Source organism: Periophthalmus magnuspinnatus, chromosome 22 (assembly GCF_009829125.3).
Source record: "Periophthalmus magnuspinnatus isolate fPerMag1 chromosome 22, fPerMag1.2.pri, whole genome shotgun sequence".
In the NCBI taxonomy this organism is placed as follows: Eukaryota; Metazoa; Chordata; class Actinopteri; order Gobiiformes; family Gobiidae; genus Periophthalmus; species Periophthalmus magnuspinnatus.
In genome coordinates, this window is record NC_047147.1 from 14,129,257 (window position 1) to 14,143,619 (window position 14,363).

The following is a 14,363-nucleotide window of genomic DNA, read 5'->3' on the forward strand; positions in this document are numbered from 1 at the left end:
ACTTCCACTTCCGTCACGTACTACAACCACTGTGATTGGTCAATAGACTTGTCAATCAACTTTTAGTCCCGCCCACCACGTGTACGCTCCTCAAAATTCGTCAAAGTTTTTACACCACATTTGAGCGTAGAAGTTGCATGTTGAACCAGGGGCTACGGAGACCACTGAAGCCTCTGTCTGAGTAAACTTCAACTTTTTGGTACACGCTCTTCTCGTTTGGTCAAGCATACTGTGCACGGTAGGCTTACTGACTGATTGAAGCCCTAGAAGACAAGAAAGAGACGATGCCAGCCAAAATTATAAGCGGGAAAGATGTTTCTGCGTAAGTATTCATTCATTAAATCGCATTTCAGAATTGCACGCGGAAGTTGTTTATAGGTTGTTTTATTATTCATTTTTAACACCACGCGCCAACTTACAGTAAAGTACAAAAGGTCCCATGCTGTGATTTGGGCGAGGTGCAGATGAATCAAATGCATCTAGGCAGATTTTAATATGCAACTCTTTTTTTAAAGGTTAAATTATTCTGTGGGAATACGCATTTATACTAAAATGTCAGCATTATGTAATAAACTTTAGTTGTCAGACGATCTTTGCCCTCCCAGATCACTGACCTTAGTGTTGTGTCATGCTAGACAGCTCCATTCATTCGTTTGCAAATAAACTACACCACTTCAAAAGATATATTTTAAAAGATTCACCTTCATTCATTCTGAACCAAATTTATGGTGTCTGGAAGAGCATGTGCCTATCACAAGACCAGGCATCCTGCACTATGTTAATTCCCACACAGTTCTCATTATTTCATTATAGATCTTTCCAGCTATTTAAAGTTTAGACTAATTGAAAGTATTTTTGTTTACTTAATTGATGCATTCAGTCCAGTTTTCCATTATTAACCCATTTTGAATAGGCTTATAGATTTTTGCACAAAAACAGGAAAAGTAGCATTCAAATCTTCTGCACCCTCAACCTGAAACATTTAAGAAAGGCCTTGAAAAACTGGTTCCAATAGATCAATTTAAATTCATTCTGAAAGGCTGGAAATGGGATCTATAGTTTTTGACTGTTTTTAGGTAACACATTCACAAACGAGACTGGTAATCTCAGTGGAACTTTCCTGATTGGTTCTTTTGTCTTACTGGTTAATCTTTCCCCTAGTCTTATCTCTGTTAAATTTTTTAAAATGATCCCAATCAATAAAATGTCAAAACGTGACAAAAGGACAACCGATAACACCACTCATAATGCAACTCAATCAAAACAGATCCTTGTGGTTTTACATTTGGTAAAATGCATAAACATATCACCCTTTTTTATTTAGGCTGGTGAAGGAGCGCCTGAAAAAAGAAGTAGACATCATGAAGCAATGGGACCCTAATTTCAAACCTGGTCTGACAGTTTTACAGGTAAATATGTTGTTATCACTAGTGACTTTGCATTGTCACACAAAATAACCTTTTCTTTGATATTTTGGTGAAATATTTTTGCCCATGTTGTTCTCTGGAGTTCGGTTGAAGGTAAAACTGAATAGACTGTCTGGCCTTGTCCACACCCTGCTCTGATACAGTTGTATAAACCTTTTACAATTTTGTTTATTATCCCATTCATTTTAAGAGAATGTTTTTCCATACAGGTTGGCGACCGTGAAGATTCAAATCTTTACATCAGTATGAAGATGAAGGCTGCCGATGAGGTTAATTAAATTATTCCTTAATTGAAAGTAAAGGTATTAATATGTTACAAACTACAATATGCTAAACTTTCCTCTCATAGATTGGAATAAATGCCAGGCATTTGAAACTCCCAAAGACTGCTACAGAGAAGGAGGTAAAGGATTTTACATATAAGTAAATGTTTATCAGAGATATAGTGTTAATAGATTAGAAACTAGGACATACATGTACATATTGAACAGTTTTAAAGCTGATGTAAGCATTTGCAGGGGAGAGGGGTGCATCTGCCATCTTATGATGGAAATAAATCAAATAATCTTGCAAATTTAAATCTAAATAAGCCTCTATATTTACAGATTCTTCATGCTATAACAGAAGTGAATGAAAATTCATCTATCCATGGACTAATTGTGCAGCTGCCGCTGGACTCAATTCATAAGATTGATACAGAGAAAGTCACGAATGCGGTGGCACCAGAGAAAGATGTAGATGGGTGAGCCTACATGAATGTTTAATTTCAGTTTTCCCTTTACTGAACTGACTATTTTTTACACTGTATTACAAGTGTTGAATTTGTGCTTTAAAAATCAGTCTAACCAGTGTAAACGCTGGAAAGCTTGCTCGCGGGGATCTGCGGGACTGCTTCATTCCCTGCACACCGAATGGCTGCTTGGAGTTGATTAAACAAACTGGTAATACTAGCATGCTCTATTAAAATAATTACCACAGATAAAATCAAATCATTAGACATTTACTGTTAAATTTTCTTTTTTTTTTTTTTCTTTTTTTTTTATACAAATACAGGAGTGTCTATTGCGGGAAAGAGGGCGGTGGTGCTCGGTCGGAGTAAAATTGTGGGCGCACCAATGCACGATCTGCTGCTGTGGAATCATGCCACTGTCACTACCTGTCACTCCAAGACTGTGGATCTAGATCTGGAGGTAAATTCTTCAAAATAAAACGTACAGTATATCCATGAGAAATACAATTAATGTTGCTCCCATTTGTTTTGTAGGTGGGAAAAGCTGACATCCTGGTTGTGGGTATTGGTCAACCCGAAATGGTCAAAGGAGAGTGGATCAAAAAAGGAGCAGTTGTTATTGACTGTGGCATTAATCCTATCCCAGGTTTGCACTGCTGTAAAGGTTTTATAGATAATTTTACAAAGTGTTCATTGATGAAATCTTGTATGCTTCTCAGATGAAACCCGTCCGAGTGGTAAACGGGTGGTGGGTGATGTTCATTACACCTCTGCCAAGGAGCGAGCAGATTTCATTACACCTGTGCCTGGTGGTGTGGGGCCCATGACTGTAGCCATGCTGATGGCGGTAAGAATAGTCCTGATCTGAAACAAACAGTATTTTATTTCAGACATCGACTAGAAAAAAATTGGTCATTTTTAACTTGTATTGGAATCTATTGTTTTTTATAGAACACAGTTCAGAGTGCAAAAAGATTTATTGAAATCAGTCAACCTGGAAAATGGAATATAACTTACAATGAATTAAAACTTGAAAAGCCTGTGCCAAGGTAAAGTGTCCCAAATGTTTTATTGGTGCTTGTCTTTACTTATAACTTTATAACTATATGCGTGGTTAAATGTTTAATATACTCCTCACTACAGTGACATAGTGATTTCTCGCTCCTGTATACCCAAACCCATCGACCAGCTGGCGAAGGAAGTGGGTCTGCTTTCAGATGAGGTGGAACTCTATGGCAAGACCAAAGCCAAAGTTCAGCTGTCCATCATGAAGCGGCTGCAGGAACAGCCGGATGGCAAATATGTGGTTGTCACTGGGTATGTTTAGAGATTTACAAACAAACTGTCTGCATATTGTAACTCTACTATTGTATGAATATACATTGTTGTGTGGTGTATCTTTCTGAAGCATCACACCTACTCCACTTGGAGAAGGAAAGAGCACCACCACTATTGGCCTGGTTCAGGCTCTGGGAGCTCACATGAACCTCAATGTATTTGCATGTGTTAGGCAGCCATCTCAGGGACCCACCTTTGGGATTAAAGGTTAGTTCTGGATATGATGGTTCTATCAACAGCACCACTGTTGTAATGACATTATTTTTTCACTAGGTGGTGCTGCAGGTGGAGGTTATTCTCAAGTAATCCCAATGGAAGAGGTACTAAAAACAGATTGTTGTTCAGTAGAAAATTGCTTGATGATATTTATTTTCCTTAGTTCAACCTCCACCTCACTGGTGACATTCATGCCATCACAGCGGCCAATAACTTGGTGGCTGCAGCCATTGATGCTCGCATGTTTCATGAAGCTACGCAGTCAGACAAAGTGAGTTTTCCCTTATTCACTTAACTTCAATATCAATAGTTCATTAGCTTCACCAGAATATTTATGCTTCAGGCTCTCTATAACCGCTTGGTTCCCCTTAATGGAGGAAAAAGGGTGTTTTCAGATATACAGATCAAAAGACTAAAGGTAAGTAAACAGAGTAGATAATCATTTGTGAAGTATGAAAGACTTGACTGTACCACATAAAATTATGCATCAGAAACTTGGCATTGACAAGACAGACCCCACAAGTCTTACTGAAGAGGAGATTACTCGTTTTGCTCGCTTGGATATCGACCCCGGTACTGTCACCTGGCAGAGAGGTACACCCATCTGAAATTCCCACTGTGTTTGATAAGCAATTTAAGTCAGTGCCCTTTAAAGTGTTATGTCATCAGAATCTTAGAAAATTCCAGAACGGAGGTAACAGGAGGCATTATTTTAGGTATTTTTATATGTAACCTTATTTAATTTTCCATAATTTTTATGTCAGTTAATTTGCTTCTATATAAAAATACAGTGTGTCCATAAAGTCTCTTTACACTTTTAAAATTTAATTACAAAGACTGAATTGATAAGATATATTCATTGCATTTGCATTAGATTTGCATTGCATTTTGGTCAACATTCACCAGATATAACACCTCTGGACTTCTTTTTATGGGGCTATGTTAAAGATATTGTGTATCTAACAAAGATACGGGACATTAGAACTAAAGCAAAAGATAACAGCGGTTGCGATTGCAACCACTGATGAGGCTATGCTACAGCGAACATGCCAAGAAATCTAGTACTGTCTTGATGTGCTTCGTGTGACTAATGGTGCCCATATAGAGGTCAAAAACTTTGGAAACCACTGACTAAAAGAGAACAAGTCTGATTCAGATATCATTTATTATTTGCTTTTGTAATACATTTTTAAAGAGATTTTAAGGACCCCCTGTACATTTTTCTAACCTCCAAATTATTATTCATATAATGCAAAGCATTTGTAAATGTTTTCTAATTAGCTACTTTTTCTACTAGCTTTGATTATTGCTTACATGTAGCTGAGTTTTGCTTAGATTTTTGCCTTCATTCTGTAATTTAGAATGTATTGGTTTACAAACCTTTATAGCATCTATTAGACTGTTAAAAACTATTCCTTCATTCGATAGATATAAACTGTTGTCTGCCATTACAGTGATGGACACAAATGATCGGTTCTTGAGGAAGATTACCATTGGACAGTCCCCAACAGAAAAGGGATTTACAAGAGAGGTATTCTTTTTATTTGGGGCTATAAAACTATAAACTACTTGGATAATAATAATATTGATTGTTCTTATTTGTAGGCACAGTTTGACATCACAGTAGCCAGTGAAATTATGGCAGTCCTTGCCTTGACCAGCAGCTTGCAGGATATGCGCACACGTCTATCCAAAATGGTTGTTGCCACCAGCAAAAATGGAGACCCCATAACAACAGAGGACCTGGTACTGTTCATTACAGAAGCTTATCACAACTGAGAATACAATATGTGAGCTGTCAGGGGAATCAAGTATACTTTTCTCTCCTTTATAGGGAGTAAGTGGTGCCTTAACGGTTCTCATGAAAGACGCTATAAAGCCAAACCTCATGCAGACATTAGAGGTGAGCACCACCTAGTGAGAATAGAATGCTGATTGTGTATCTGTTTTTTGGATATGTTTGGACTTTTGTAACATATCTGTGCAAACTACAGGGAACACCGGTGTTTGTTCATGCGGGCCCTTTTGCCAATATTGCTCATGGCAACTCCTCCATCCTGGCTGATAAAATAGCTTTGAAGCTTGTAGGGCCAGAAGGATTTGTAGGTACGTGCATATAACTGCAGCTTAAAGGGGCAGTGTTGACAAACAAACATAATGAAATGTGCTCATTGTTTCATACAGTTACAGAAGCTGGCTTTGGTGCGGACATTGGTATGGAGAAGTTCTTTAACATTAAATGTCGATACTCCGGCTTGAGGCCTCATGTTGTGGTGCTTGTTGCTACTGTCCGAGCTCTGAAGATGCACGGAGGAGGTCCTACCGTAAGTTTAACCCATAAAAGCATAATGTTGCATTAGTTTGAAAATTGGTAACTAATTGATGCACATATTATTATTATTATTATTATTATTATTATTAATGCGCTTTACAGGCTTGTCAGAGCCTCTCAAAACACTGCACTGTAGTCATTATTCATTCATTCATTCATTCCACTCCATTCCACTGATGGTAAGCTACTGCTGTAGCCACAGCTGCCCCAGGGGCAGACTGATGGAAGTGAGGTTGCTAATCTGCGCCATCGGCCCCTCCGACCTCCACAAATTATTCTCACACACATCACTTTCATACTAGGCAATGTGGGTTGGGGGACCACTGTACTAAGCCACTCTTGCCCACATTTACATGTGCTTTGGTTTGTATGCTCACTACCTGTTGAATCATAGTATTTTACCCTTTTTTTTGAGAAATTATGTCAGTTATTTTTCTCAGGTGACTGCTGGAATGCCTTTGCCCAAGGAATATGTGGAAGAGGTAATTGGTCATTAATCTGTGAGCTAGACACTTGATGAATAATTGCTTTTAATGATTATGTTTTTGTTTGGATTTAGAACCTGGGGCTTCTGGAGAATGGCTGTAGTAACCTGAGGAAACAGATTGAAAACGCTATGCATTTTGGTGTGCCTGTGGTGGTGGCTGTTAATGCATTCAAGTATGAGACTGAGTAGACAAAATCCACAAATTTATAGGTCTGTAGACACGTCATTATGATAATGTATGTGGCTCTCTTACCAATTGCAGGAACGATACTGATGCCGAACTAGATTTGGTTTGCAAGATTGCTAAATCAGCTGGAGCCTTTGATGCAGTGTGCTGCAGGCACTGGGCTGAAGGTGGCGCTGGAGCTGTGGACCTAGGAAAGGCTGTTCAGAGAGCCTCTGAAGCCACCAGTAACTTCAAATTCCTCTACAATTTGGAGGTGAAAAAATATAGTTCTACTCAATAGTTTTTCTTTTCAATTAAATTGATAGCAACTTTGTCAGCAATACTTAGAGTGTTTTCTTTATAGTTATCCATTGCAGACAAGATTCGGGTAATTGCCCAAAAGATTTATGGAGCAACTGATATTGAACTACTTCCTGAGGCTCAACACAAGGTGGAGCTCTACACAAAACAAGTCAGTCTTTGCTTGTTTCATAACACGTCATAATCTGGTCTCTCTAAAAATGTCTTGATGAATTTATGGGTGTGCTATTGTTGCCTGCAGGGATTTGGCAATCTTCCAATGTGCATGGCAAAGACCCACCTGTCTCTGTCTCACGAGGCAGACAAGAAGGGTGTGCCCACAGGCTTCATTCTGCCAATCAGGGACATCCGAGCTAGTGTGGGTGCGGGCTTTCTTTTCCCACTGGTTGGCACGGTAAGAGTCATTGTTATTGCCAACGCCTATAAACAAAAACCCATGTTGTTGTTCAAAATTACTTTTAATGTTTGATTTTATGTTGTAAATTTAGTGATATTTTTTTCTTGTATGTATTGTGAAGCGACTTTGAGTGTCTTGAAAAGCGCTATATAAATAAAATTTATTATTATTATTATTATTATTATTATGTGCAGCAGTCAGATACTTTATGGACCATCAACATATTTTTAATCATAAACCTTTTGAGACATCAGTCTTATAAAAAATTACTACAGAATTGTACATGCATTCATACACGGGGCCAAGCACCCTAAAACCCAAGGTACTTCGGAATTTCAAGACAATATGAAATTACACTGAAAATATAAGTGTGTAACAGCTCAGTAGTCTAGACATTGTGTTTTCAGTTATGATGTATGTGATTACTTATGCTTATTTCTCTCCTAGATGCCCACCATCCCTGGCCTTCCCACAAGACCTTGCTTTTATGATATTGACCTCAACCCTGAGACTGAACAAGTTAATGGTCTTTTCTGAAACACAGATGAACTGACATATCATAGACCTATCATGTTTAGATTTAAGTAGATGGTCTAGGCAACTTGCTTATGTGTAAATAAGGAACATTTCTCACAATACATGCTTGATAGTTGCACAAGTCAGTGATTGGATTACTAATATTCTAAGGCGTACTAATTGGCTTACTGATATTAGAGCATGTGAAAATATTATTATGCTGTTTTAATTCATTTTTATTGACAGTTCTCTTATGTTTCTTGTGTCCTCTAATAACACAAGATAACCGGTATTTGTCCCATAATGGAGAAATTGTTGTTTCCTTTTATAATTAAAGCAAACATCAAAAAATTTAATGTGGTTAAGCCAGACTGTTGAGGTGTGCTTTGTTTCTTTAAAATACTGAGTATTATCATCAGAAAATATTTTTGTTTTTTTAACCAGCAAGCAGTATTGACTCAAAGATCTGATTGTAATGTGACTAAACTACTGTATGTTTATATGAATTTCATCAAGTGTTAATAGTTTCATAATTAAATTCTAAAACAAAGTAGTATTGATTTTTTTTTTTTTTTTCAGAAATGGAGTACAAGCAGAATATAATCTTTGAGAATTAAAATAAGTAATAAATTTTAAAAAATTCAGTCATTTGGTTTTAAACCTTAGTTTAAAGAACTTAAAGCACTGCAAATCTAAGATGAAGCACTCACTTTTTTATTACAAGCAACTTGTATTACCTTTTTTAACCAGCAACCAGTATTGATTAAAAATTCTGGTTGTGATGTGACTAAGTTACTGCATGTTAAATAAATTTCATAATTAAACATGAAAACAATAGTGTCAAGACATTTTATTTAATTTTTGCAGTTTACATTTCATATATCAACATTCTTGTATACAGCAGATAGATGGACATGGCATTGTCCTGTTTCAGTCTTTGTTGTGTCCCTTCCCGTGCTCGTGTCCTTGGCCTTTGCCTCCATGGCCGTGGCCTTTCATCTCATCAGCCTTTCCATGGCATCCCTGCACACAACCATCACAATAAAGTGAGCGTTCAAACGATTATCAATTATGAAATTATGAATCAAGACAAATAATTCTACCTCTCCTCCTTTGCCCTTTTCTCCCTAAAAAAAGAAAACGGCATAGTTATAACATTAGCACAGCACATGAGCACAGCATGAACTAAAACAAGTCAACTCCTACCTTGCCTCCATGCTCTCCTCCATGCTCTCCTCCATGCTCTCCTCCATGCTCTCCTCCATGCTCTCCTCCATGCTCTCCAGCGTGTCCCTTCTGACCCTACGATGACAAAGTACATACATGAGCAAACAGTTCAATGCTGTTAGTTGTAAATGAAAAATTTAAGTTAAAGACACTCACGTGGCCGTCTGTAGAAAGACAAAAAAATAATAATATGTAAGATGCATATTCAGGATTATAACACTTGCAACTTAACATTAATCATTTATATTGCATTACATTAAATAATATAATGTAATGTGAAAAAACTTACGTCCACTCATCTTGTGTTTTGACTCAAGTTGAGTAAATTACTTTGCCTGTAAAAAAAATTAAAAGTTAAATTAAACGTTGTAAGATCCATGGTATTCTTATATTAATAAAACTGAATATTCTGAAATTGTTCTGACATTACCTGAAGCAAAACGAAAGATGTGACTCCTGACTGTAATGGCTCTTGACAGTGCATTTATAGAGCACTGAAGTAAACAAGGTATTGGGGCGTGTTTAGATACCTCACACCAGCCTCTATGTTTGGTCATGTTCCCATTTCATAGTTGCAAGACAGGTTAAGTTATAGGTGTGGTTGGTGCAACAGCAGTCCTTTAACTTTTACTATGTGACCTTAAAAGACCCATACAAACAGGTAGATACAAAGAAACTGGGCGTAGTTCTGTTGCAACTGACTCAATGTCTATTCTTCACCAATGAATTATTATTTAACTATGTCATAAGTCTTTCACTGACCCCACAGTAATGTAAGCATCTGCCTGCCTATATTTAAAATTATATTAGATGCTAGGAAAGATTTGCATGATACATTTCAGTACATTTAGGGAACTTTGGTGGCTTACCTTAGGCTATTGGCTTCATGTCTTGGCCTCTTTTTCGCTTTCCTGTCTGCCTCATTTACAAAATATGTGAACATGATTTTTTTTTTATTGCTTTGAATTTGTTTTATTTTTCCAGGGAATACACTGAGAACAAATTCTTACTTACAATGTTGGCCTGGCTATATGGTTAAAAAAAATACTATTGCTAGTTTCATTCAGTGTATTCAGTCCATGATTTTATTTATTTTACTAGTGATTAATATAAATCTTTCTACATTTCTCCTCAATACTCAGCATTAGTAGCTTCTTAAAATACAAATGAATATAAAAACAGTACAAGCCGAATATAATCTTCAAGAATTAAAAGAAATAATACCTAATGCATTTTAATCTTCTGGTAATAAAAACTAGCCTAATGGACTCTGCAGAGCTCAGAAGTCTAACCTGTCTCACGGGGCAGATCTCGGCTTGCAAAGTCTTTTGTGTCCAAGTCACATATTTCTTTCGACAGTTGGTGCCATTCTGAAATTGCTCAACCTTTATTTTTTACTCAGAACTGGGTTAGAATTATATGGTGAATTCTTTGTATTTTGCACCTCCTAACAAGTGCAAACAGTTTGCAAGCTGTATTGTGTTATTACCTAGTCAGTCGACCTAAATAAAAACCTGTTATGAATCATTACTCTGTTACGCTAATATGAATGTGTTTTCAGAATGGAGCTGCACACAGTGTTTCTGTGTTCTTACTATAATTACTGTAATGATATTCATATAATACGTACGCTTAATATAATGTAATATGACACAATTCTTAGACAAAAGATTATGTTAATTAGACTTAAAGTTAACGTACCCAAGATAAAATGTTGAATTAAATCAGACTAAACCTGTATAAACAGATTTTATTCATATTAGGGGTTTAAAGACTTGCAGGTTAAAGAGACTCAAATGCAGAAAAAATAATTCTTTGTATTGGAGGCACACCTGTTAAACAACACTTATTTTTCATCTGAACATAGAACTGATTTTTATGTTTATTTGTCACTATGGAGGTTAAGGATTTCAATAATTACACAAAAGGCCTCCAGAACAAGAAAACCGGCAGACTCCTGTTTCAAGTTAGATGTATGCTATGGCAGAGTTTATATGGTGCATTCATCAAAGTATGTTTGTCAAAGCATACATAATGTTGCAGATTTAAGTATTTTCACATTATTCAAAATACACAGCTATTTCTAGACAACTTCATAATAAAGACCCAACAGCAGATCTAATTTGTTGACTCATTTATTGACATTAGTATTTACTACAGTATCAGGGAGAAGATGTGGAGCACTTCTTTAGTCATCACATTTTCCGTGCTTGCCTTTACCATGTCCATGTCCATGTTCATGACCGTGTCCATGTCCTTTGCCTTTTTTCCCATGTTTCTGCACACACAATTAACGCTCAATGTCAACTCTTAAACTAAAATAAAAGACAACTGTACTGTACAAATAGTGTCAAATATGATACATACCTTTCCCTTTCCCTTCCCCTTCTCTCCCTCCTAAAAACAAAAGATAGCATTACATAACCAGCAAACATTGTAAGAGTGTAGTGCATCGACAAATCTTACAAACATGACAAAACCAGATTAAAATCTAACCTCGCCTGATCCGGACTCTGATCCAGAGCTTTCGGAGTCCTCCTTGTGTTCATCCTTCAACAGGGAAGAGCACTTTACCTATCATATTACATTTAAAACATACACAAAAAGAGTAACACAATTTACCTCCTTCTTCTCCTTCTTCTCCTTCTTCTCCTTCTTCTCTTTTTCTGTGTCACACATGGTGTTGGAGAATGTGGTGAGATTGTTATTCTGTGGAAAGACAATAACATTAAATCATTCAAAAGTACAACTAAGAGCACTACTTGCAGCATAAAAAGAGGAGTTCTTACCTGGTGTGGAAATGGGCGATGTGTGTTCAGGTGTGTGTTGGGTCTGTATTTATAGGAAGAGAAGAGAGGCACGCTCCAGGCAAACTGATGTTGTGTGACAGGTGTTACAAGTGTCTTTTGTTTAAAAAAATTAATTAAGATTTTCTATTCTACTACTCAGATTAAAATAGTAGCAAAAAATAGTAACATCAGTCCAGTAAATCTCATGATTCTATTGTGTAAAGTGTTGATTTGTTTGTTGTGATGCATAGTTTTGATGTAAACATCTAATTATACAAACAGTGATATTGTATTAGTCATTTATAACTACATACGCACGTAACTTTACTGTTGTCGTAGTTACTATAATGTGGTGAATAAATAAAATGAATCACTGGTTTATTTTTGTTTGAATGAATAAACAGGTTTAACTGGTTTTGGCAGGATACGTTTTGCAAGTTTGCAAGCTTAAAAAATAAATAAATAAATAAAAAATAAAAAATAAATAAATAAATAAATAAATAATAATAATAATAATAATAAGGAGACAGGATTTGGGAGGAAAGATTTTAAAATCTCCTAAGTAAATAGCCAACTGCTACTTTGAGATTAATCTCGCTGTTCTAATTCACAGTGTTATATAAACCCACGGTGTACTATAAAGATGCATTAACCATGCATATACAATAGTGACAAGTGGTTAAGACATACAAGACATACCATGCATTCACATTCTTGATCATGTTTTGGGAACATATAAACAAATCAGCAGTTTCATAGCAGATTTTGGTGTCACTGAGAAGGTCAGGTAATGTAAGAGAACAGAACAGAGCAGAACAGAACAGAGCAGAACAGAACAAAACAGGTAAGAGAAAATTAAAAACTAGTTTTTTTTGTTTTGTTTTAAGCAGGTCATGCCGACTTCAAACAATAACACTAGTAAATACTTGAGTAATTACAGGGCTCAACATTGTGCCACTGCACACCCTTTACTGTCAAAACAGGATCTGAACCATCTCCTGATGCAGCTTCTGAAGATGACACAGAGGACTAAATTTAAGTTCAGATGTACACGCCCTGTCACCTTAAATCATATGTTCTTTACCAAAGTCTTTACACTTTTTCCTTCTATTGTACATTAGGATGAATGCCTTGGCACATCTGGCCACATGCATTTTTAATAGACTTTACTGAATAGTAGGGATGGGACGAGATACAATTCCAACAAGGCTTTTGACTGTATATAAAACCAGACAATCACAATACACTTCCTTATTAAAAAGCCCAGTGTGTTTAAGCCCATCAAAAGGCAATACAAAATCATAATCAAACATTCCCTCCTTTGAACAATTGGAGCATAACACCACAGGTCAATGCATAAAGCAGCACGATGAGGTAAAATGATGAAAAGAAAATGCTCCCCCAGAGGTATACAAATTCCTTCAGTTTTCTTTTGGCAATAGGATATATGTTTTGAAGAAAAGGCCATGCAACTACCTGCATAAGAGTGACATCATCCAAAACAGGGGCCTCTAGTGGTGAGCACAGGTCAGTACAGGTTAAGAGTGAAAAAAAGACGTCTCATCTTCATGTTCAACCCTCATGTTAACACAATTTTGGCGCCACATGTTGGTCATACAATAATACTGCTGTCAAAGAGCAGTCCTGCTGTAATATGGAAGACACGTGAGTATCTTGCACACAGTTGCCTCGTGGACTCAGCCATTTGCAGTTAAGGGAAATAAATAATGCTTGCTGCAGACAGACTAAACACTGACATATTTGCTATTAATATTTGCTCTTGTTTTTGGTGTAGTTCAGTATAGGCAAACAACTATTTGTGGCAATGGGAAGGTAGGGCATCTGGTGTGAAAATCTTATTTGTCTGCAGAAGCAGACAAATAAAACATAAATAAATAAACCGTTGAAATAACTTATTATTTTTGATAATTTATTTTAAAGCGGGCAAAAACTAAAGACTCTCATCGGCCTAGGTTAGGTTAGGTCAGGAGGACAACCAACCTTTATTAAAGATACTCTATGTAACCTTTCTGGTAGTGTATCCTTTATATGCTTGTTTCCATGGAGATGTTATGTCCTCACCTGTAATGTTCCACACACACGTCATGTGTTGCAGTTGTTTTTATTGCTTAAAAATACCTTGAAAAATGCAATCTTACTTTATTGCCCCAGATCTGATATGTAACTTGGCCTGTGGCATCTCCATGCAGATAAGTTTAATGCCACACCGTGGAACATTCTATGCAAAGCAATAACATCTCCATGGAAACAGACAAGTGGTGGCCTGTCCACCAGAAAAGTTACATAGGGTACTGTAGTGTATATTACACACATGGAAATATAGGATAAATCTTATAGTTGTCACCTCTTGTTTGTTTGTTTGTATTTTTTTTTCCCAATTTGATGCTTAACTATTT

The 14,363-nt window shown here is 36.6% G+C and overlaps 3 protein-coding genes across 4 annotated transcripts; 1 reads left to right on the forward strand and 2 right to left on the reverse strand.

The window, feature by feature from the left end:
• Window positions 1-116: 116 nt before the first annotated feature.
• mthfd1b (methylenetetrahydrofolate dehydrogenase (NADP+ dependent) 1b) lies at window positions 117-8,758 on the forward strand. Its single transcript, XM_033988282.2, has 27 exons — window positions 117-322; window positions 1,325-1,409; window positions 1,637-1,696; window positions 1,777-1,830; window positions 2,033-2,169; window positions 2,268-2,368; window positions 2,481-2,617; window positions 2,692-2,803; window positions 2,877-3,004; window positions 3,109-3,206; window positions 3,301-3,474; window positions 3,566-3,702; window positions 3,769-3,815; window positions 3,875-3,982; window positions 4,055-4,129; window positions 4,203-4,305; window positions 5,166-5,242; window positions 5,317-5,457; window positions 5,546-5,614; window positions 5,706-5,817; window positions 5,896-6,035; window positions 6,484-6,525; window positions 6,603-6,703; window positions 6,793-6,970; window positions 7,061-7,168; window positions 7,259-7,411; window positions 7,862-8,758. Exons 1-27 carry the CDS (start codon window positions 285-287, stop codon window positions 7,949-7,951), a joined length of 2,805 nt encoding a protein of 934 aa, XP_033844173.1. The 5' UTR covers window positions 117-284; the 3' UTR covers window positions 7,952-8,758.
• Window positions 8,759-8,773: 15 nt separating this feature from the next.
• LOC117391052 (holotricin-3-like) lies at window positions 8,774-9,460 on the reverse strand. Of its 2 annotated transcripts, none has more exons than XR_008649207.1 (4): window positions 9,447-9,460; window positions 9,137-9,321; window positions 9,034-9,057; window positions 8,774-8,953 (listed from the first exon to the last, which is right to left on the reverse strand). XR_008649207.1 is itself a non-coding variant. In XM_055231360.1 (4 exons), exons 1-4 carry the CDS (start codon window positions 9,389-9,391, stop codon window positions 8,861-8,863), a joined length of 291 nt encoding a protein of 96 aa, XP_055087335.1. In that variant the 5' UTR covers window positions 9,392-9,413; the 3' UTR covers window positions 8,774-8,860. The 2 variants fall into 2 exon arrangements, 1 of the variants encoding a protein (XP_055087335.1); XM_055231360.1 differs by lacking the exon at window positions 9,447-9,460 and having other exon boundaries at window positions 9,137-9,232; window positions 9,314-9,413.
• Window positions 9,461-11,276: 1,816 nt separating this feature from the next.
• On the reverse strand, window positions 11,277-12,054 carry LOC117391075 (hssA/B-like protein 34). The gene is made up of 5 exons (XM_033988891.2): window positions 11,947-12,054; window positions 11,780-11,866; window positions 11,654-11,707; window positions 11,525-11,554; window positions 11,277-11,435 (listed from the first exon to the last, which is right to left on the reverse strand). Exons 2-5 carry the CDS (start codon window positions 11,834-11,836, stop codon window positions 11,346-11,348), a joined length of 231 nt encoding a protein of 76 aa, XP_033844782.1. The 5' UTR covers window positions 11,837-11,866; window positions 11,947-12,054; the 3' UTR covers window positions 11,277-11,345.
• Window positions 12,055-14,363: the final 2,309 nt, after the last annotated feature.

Coding starts and splice junctions, on each gene's coding strand:
- LOC117391075 (XM_033988891.2), bottom strand. CDS start 11,836: ATGTGTGACACAGAAAAAGAGAAGAAGGAGAAGAAGGAGAAGAAGGAG. Junction 11,555..11,653: donor CAGAGTCCGGATCAGGCGAG/GTTAGATTTTAA, acceptor TTTTGTTTTTAG/GAGGGAGAGAAGGGGAAGGG. Junction 11,436..11,524: donor AGGGGAAGGGAAAGGGAAAG/GTATGTATCATA, acceptor TTGTGTGTGCAG/AAACATGGGAAAAAAGGCAA.
- LOC117391052 (XM_055231360.1), bottom strand. CDS start 9,391: ATGTTAAGTTGCAAGTGTTATAATCCTGAATATGCATCTTACATATTA. Junction 9,233..9,313: donor GTCTTTCTACAGACGGCCAC/GTGAGTGTCTTT, acceptor TTGTCATCGTAG/GGTCAGAAGGGACACGCTGG. Junction 8,954..9,033: donor AAAAGGGCAAAGGAGGAGAG/GTAGAATTATTT, acceptor GGTTGTGTGCAG/GGATGCCATGGAAAGGCTGA.
- mthfd1b (XM_033988282.2), top strand. CDS start 285: ATGCCAGCCAAAATTATAAGCGGGAAAGATGTTTCTGC. Junction 1,410..1,636: donor CTGGTCTGACAGTTTTACAG/GTAAATATGTTG, acceptor TTTTCCATACAG/GTTGGCGACCGTGAAGATTC. Junction 5,615..5,705: donor ACCTCATGCAGACATTAGAG/GTGAGCACCACC, acceptor TGCAAACTACAG/GGAACACCGGTGTTTGTTCA.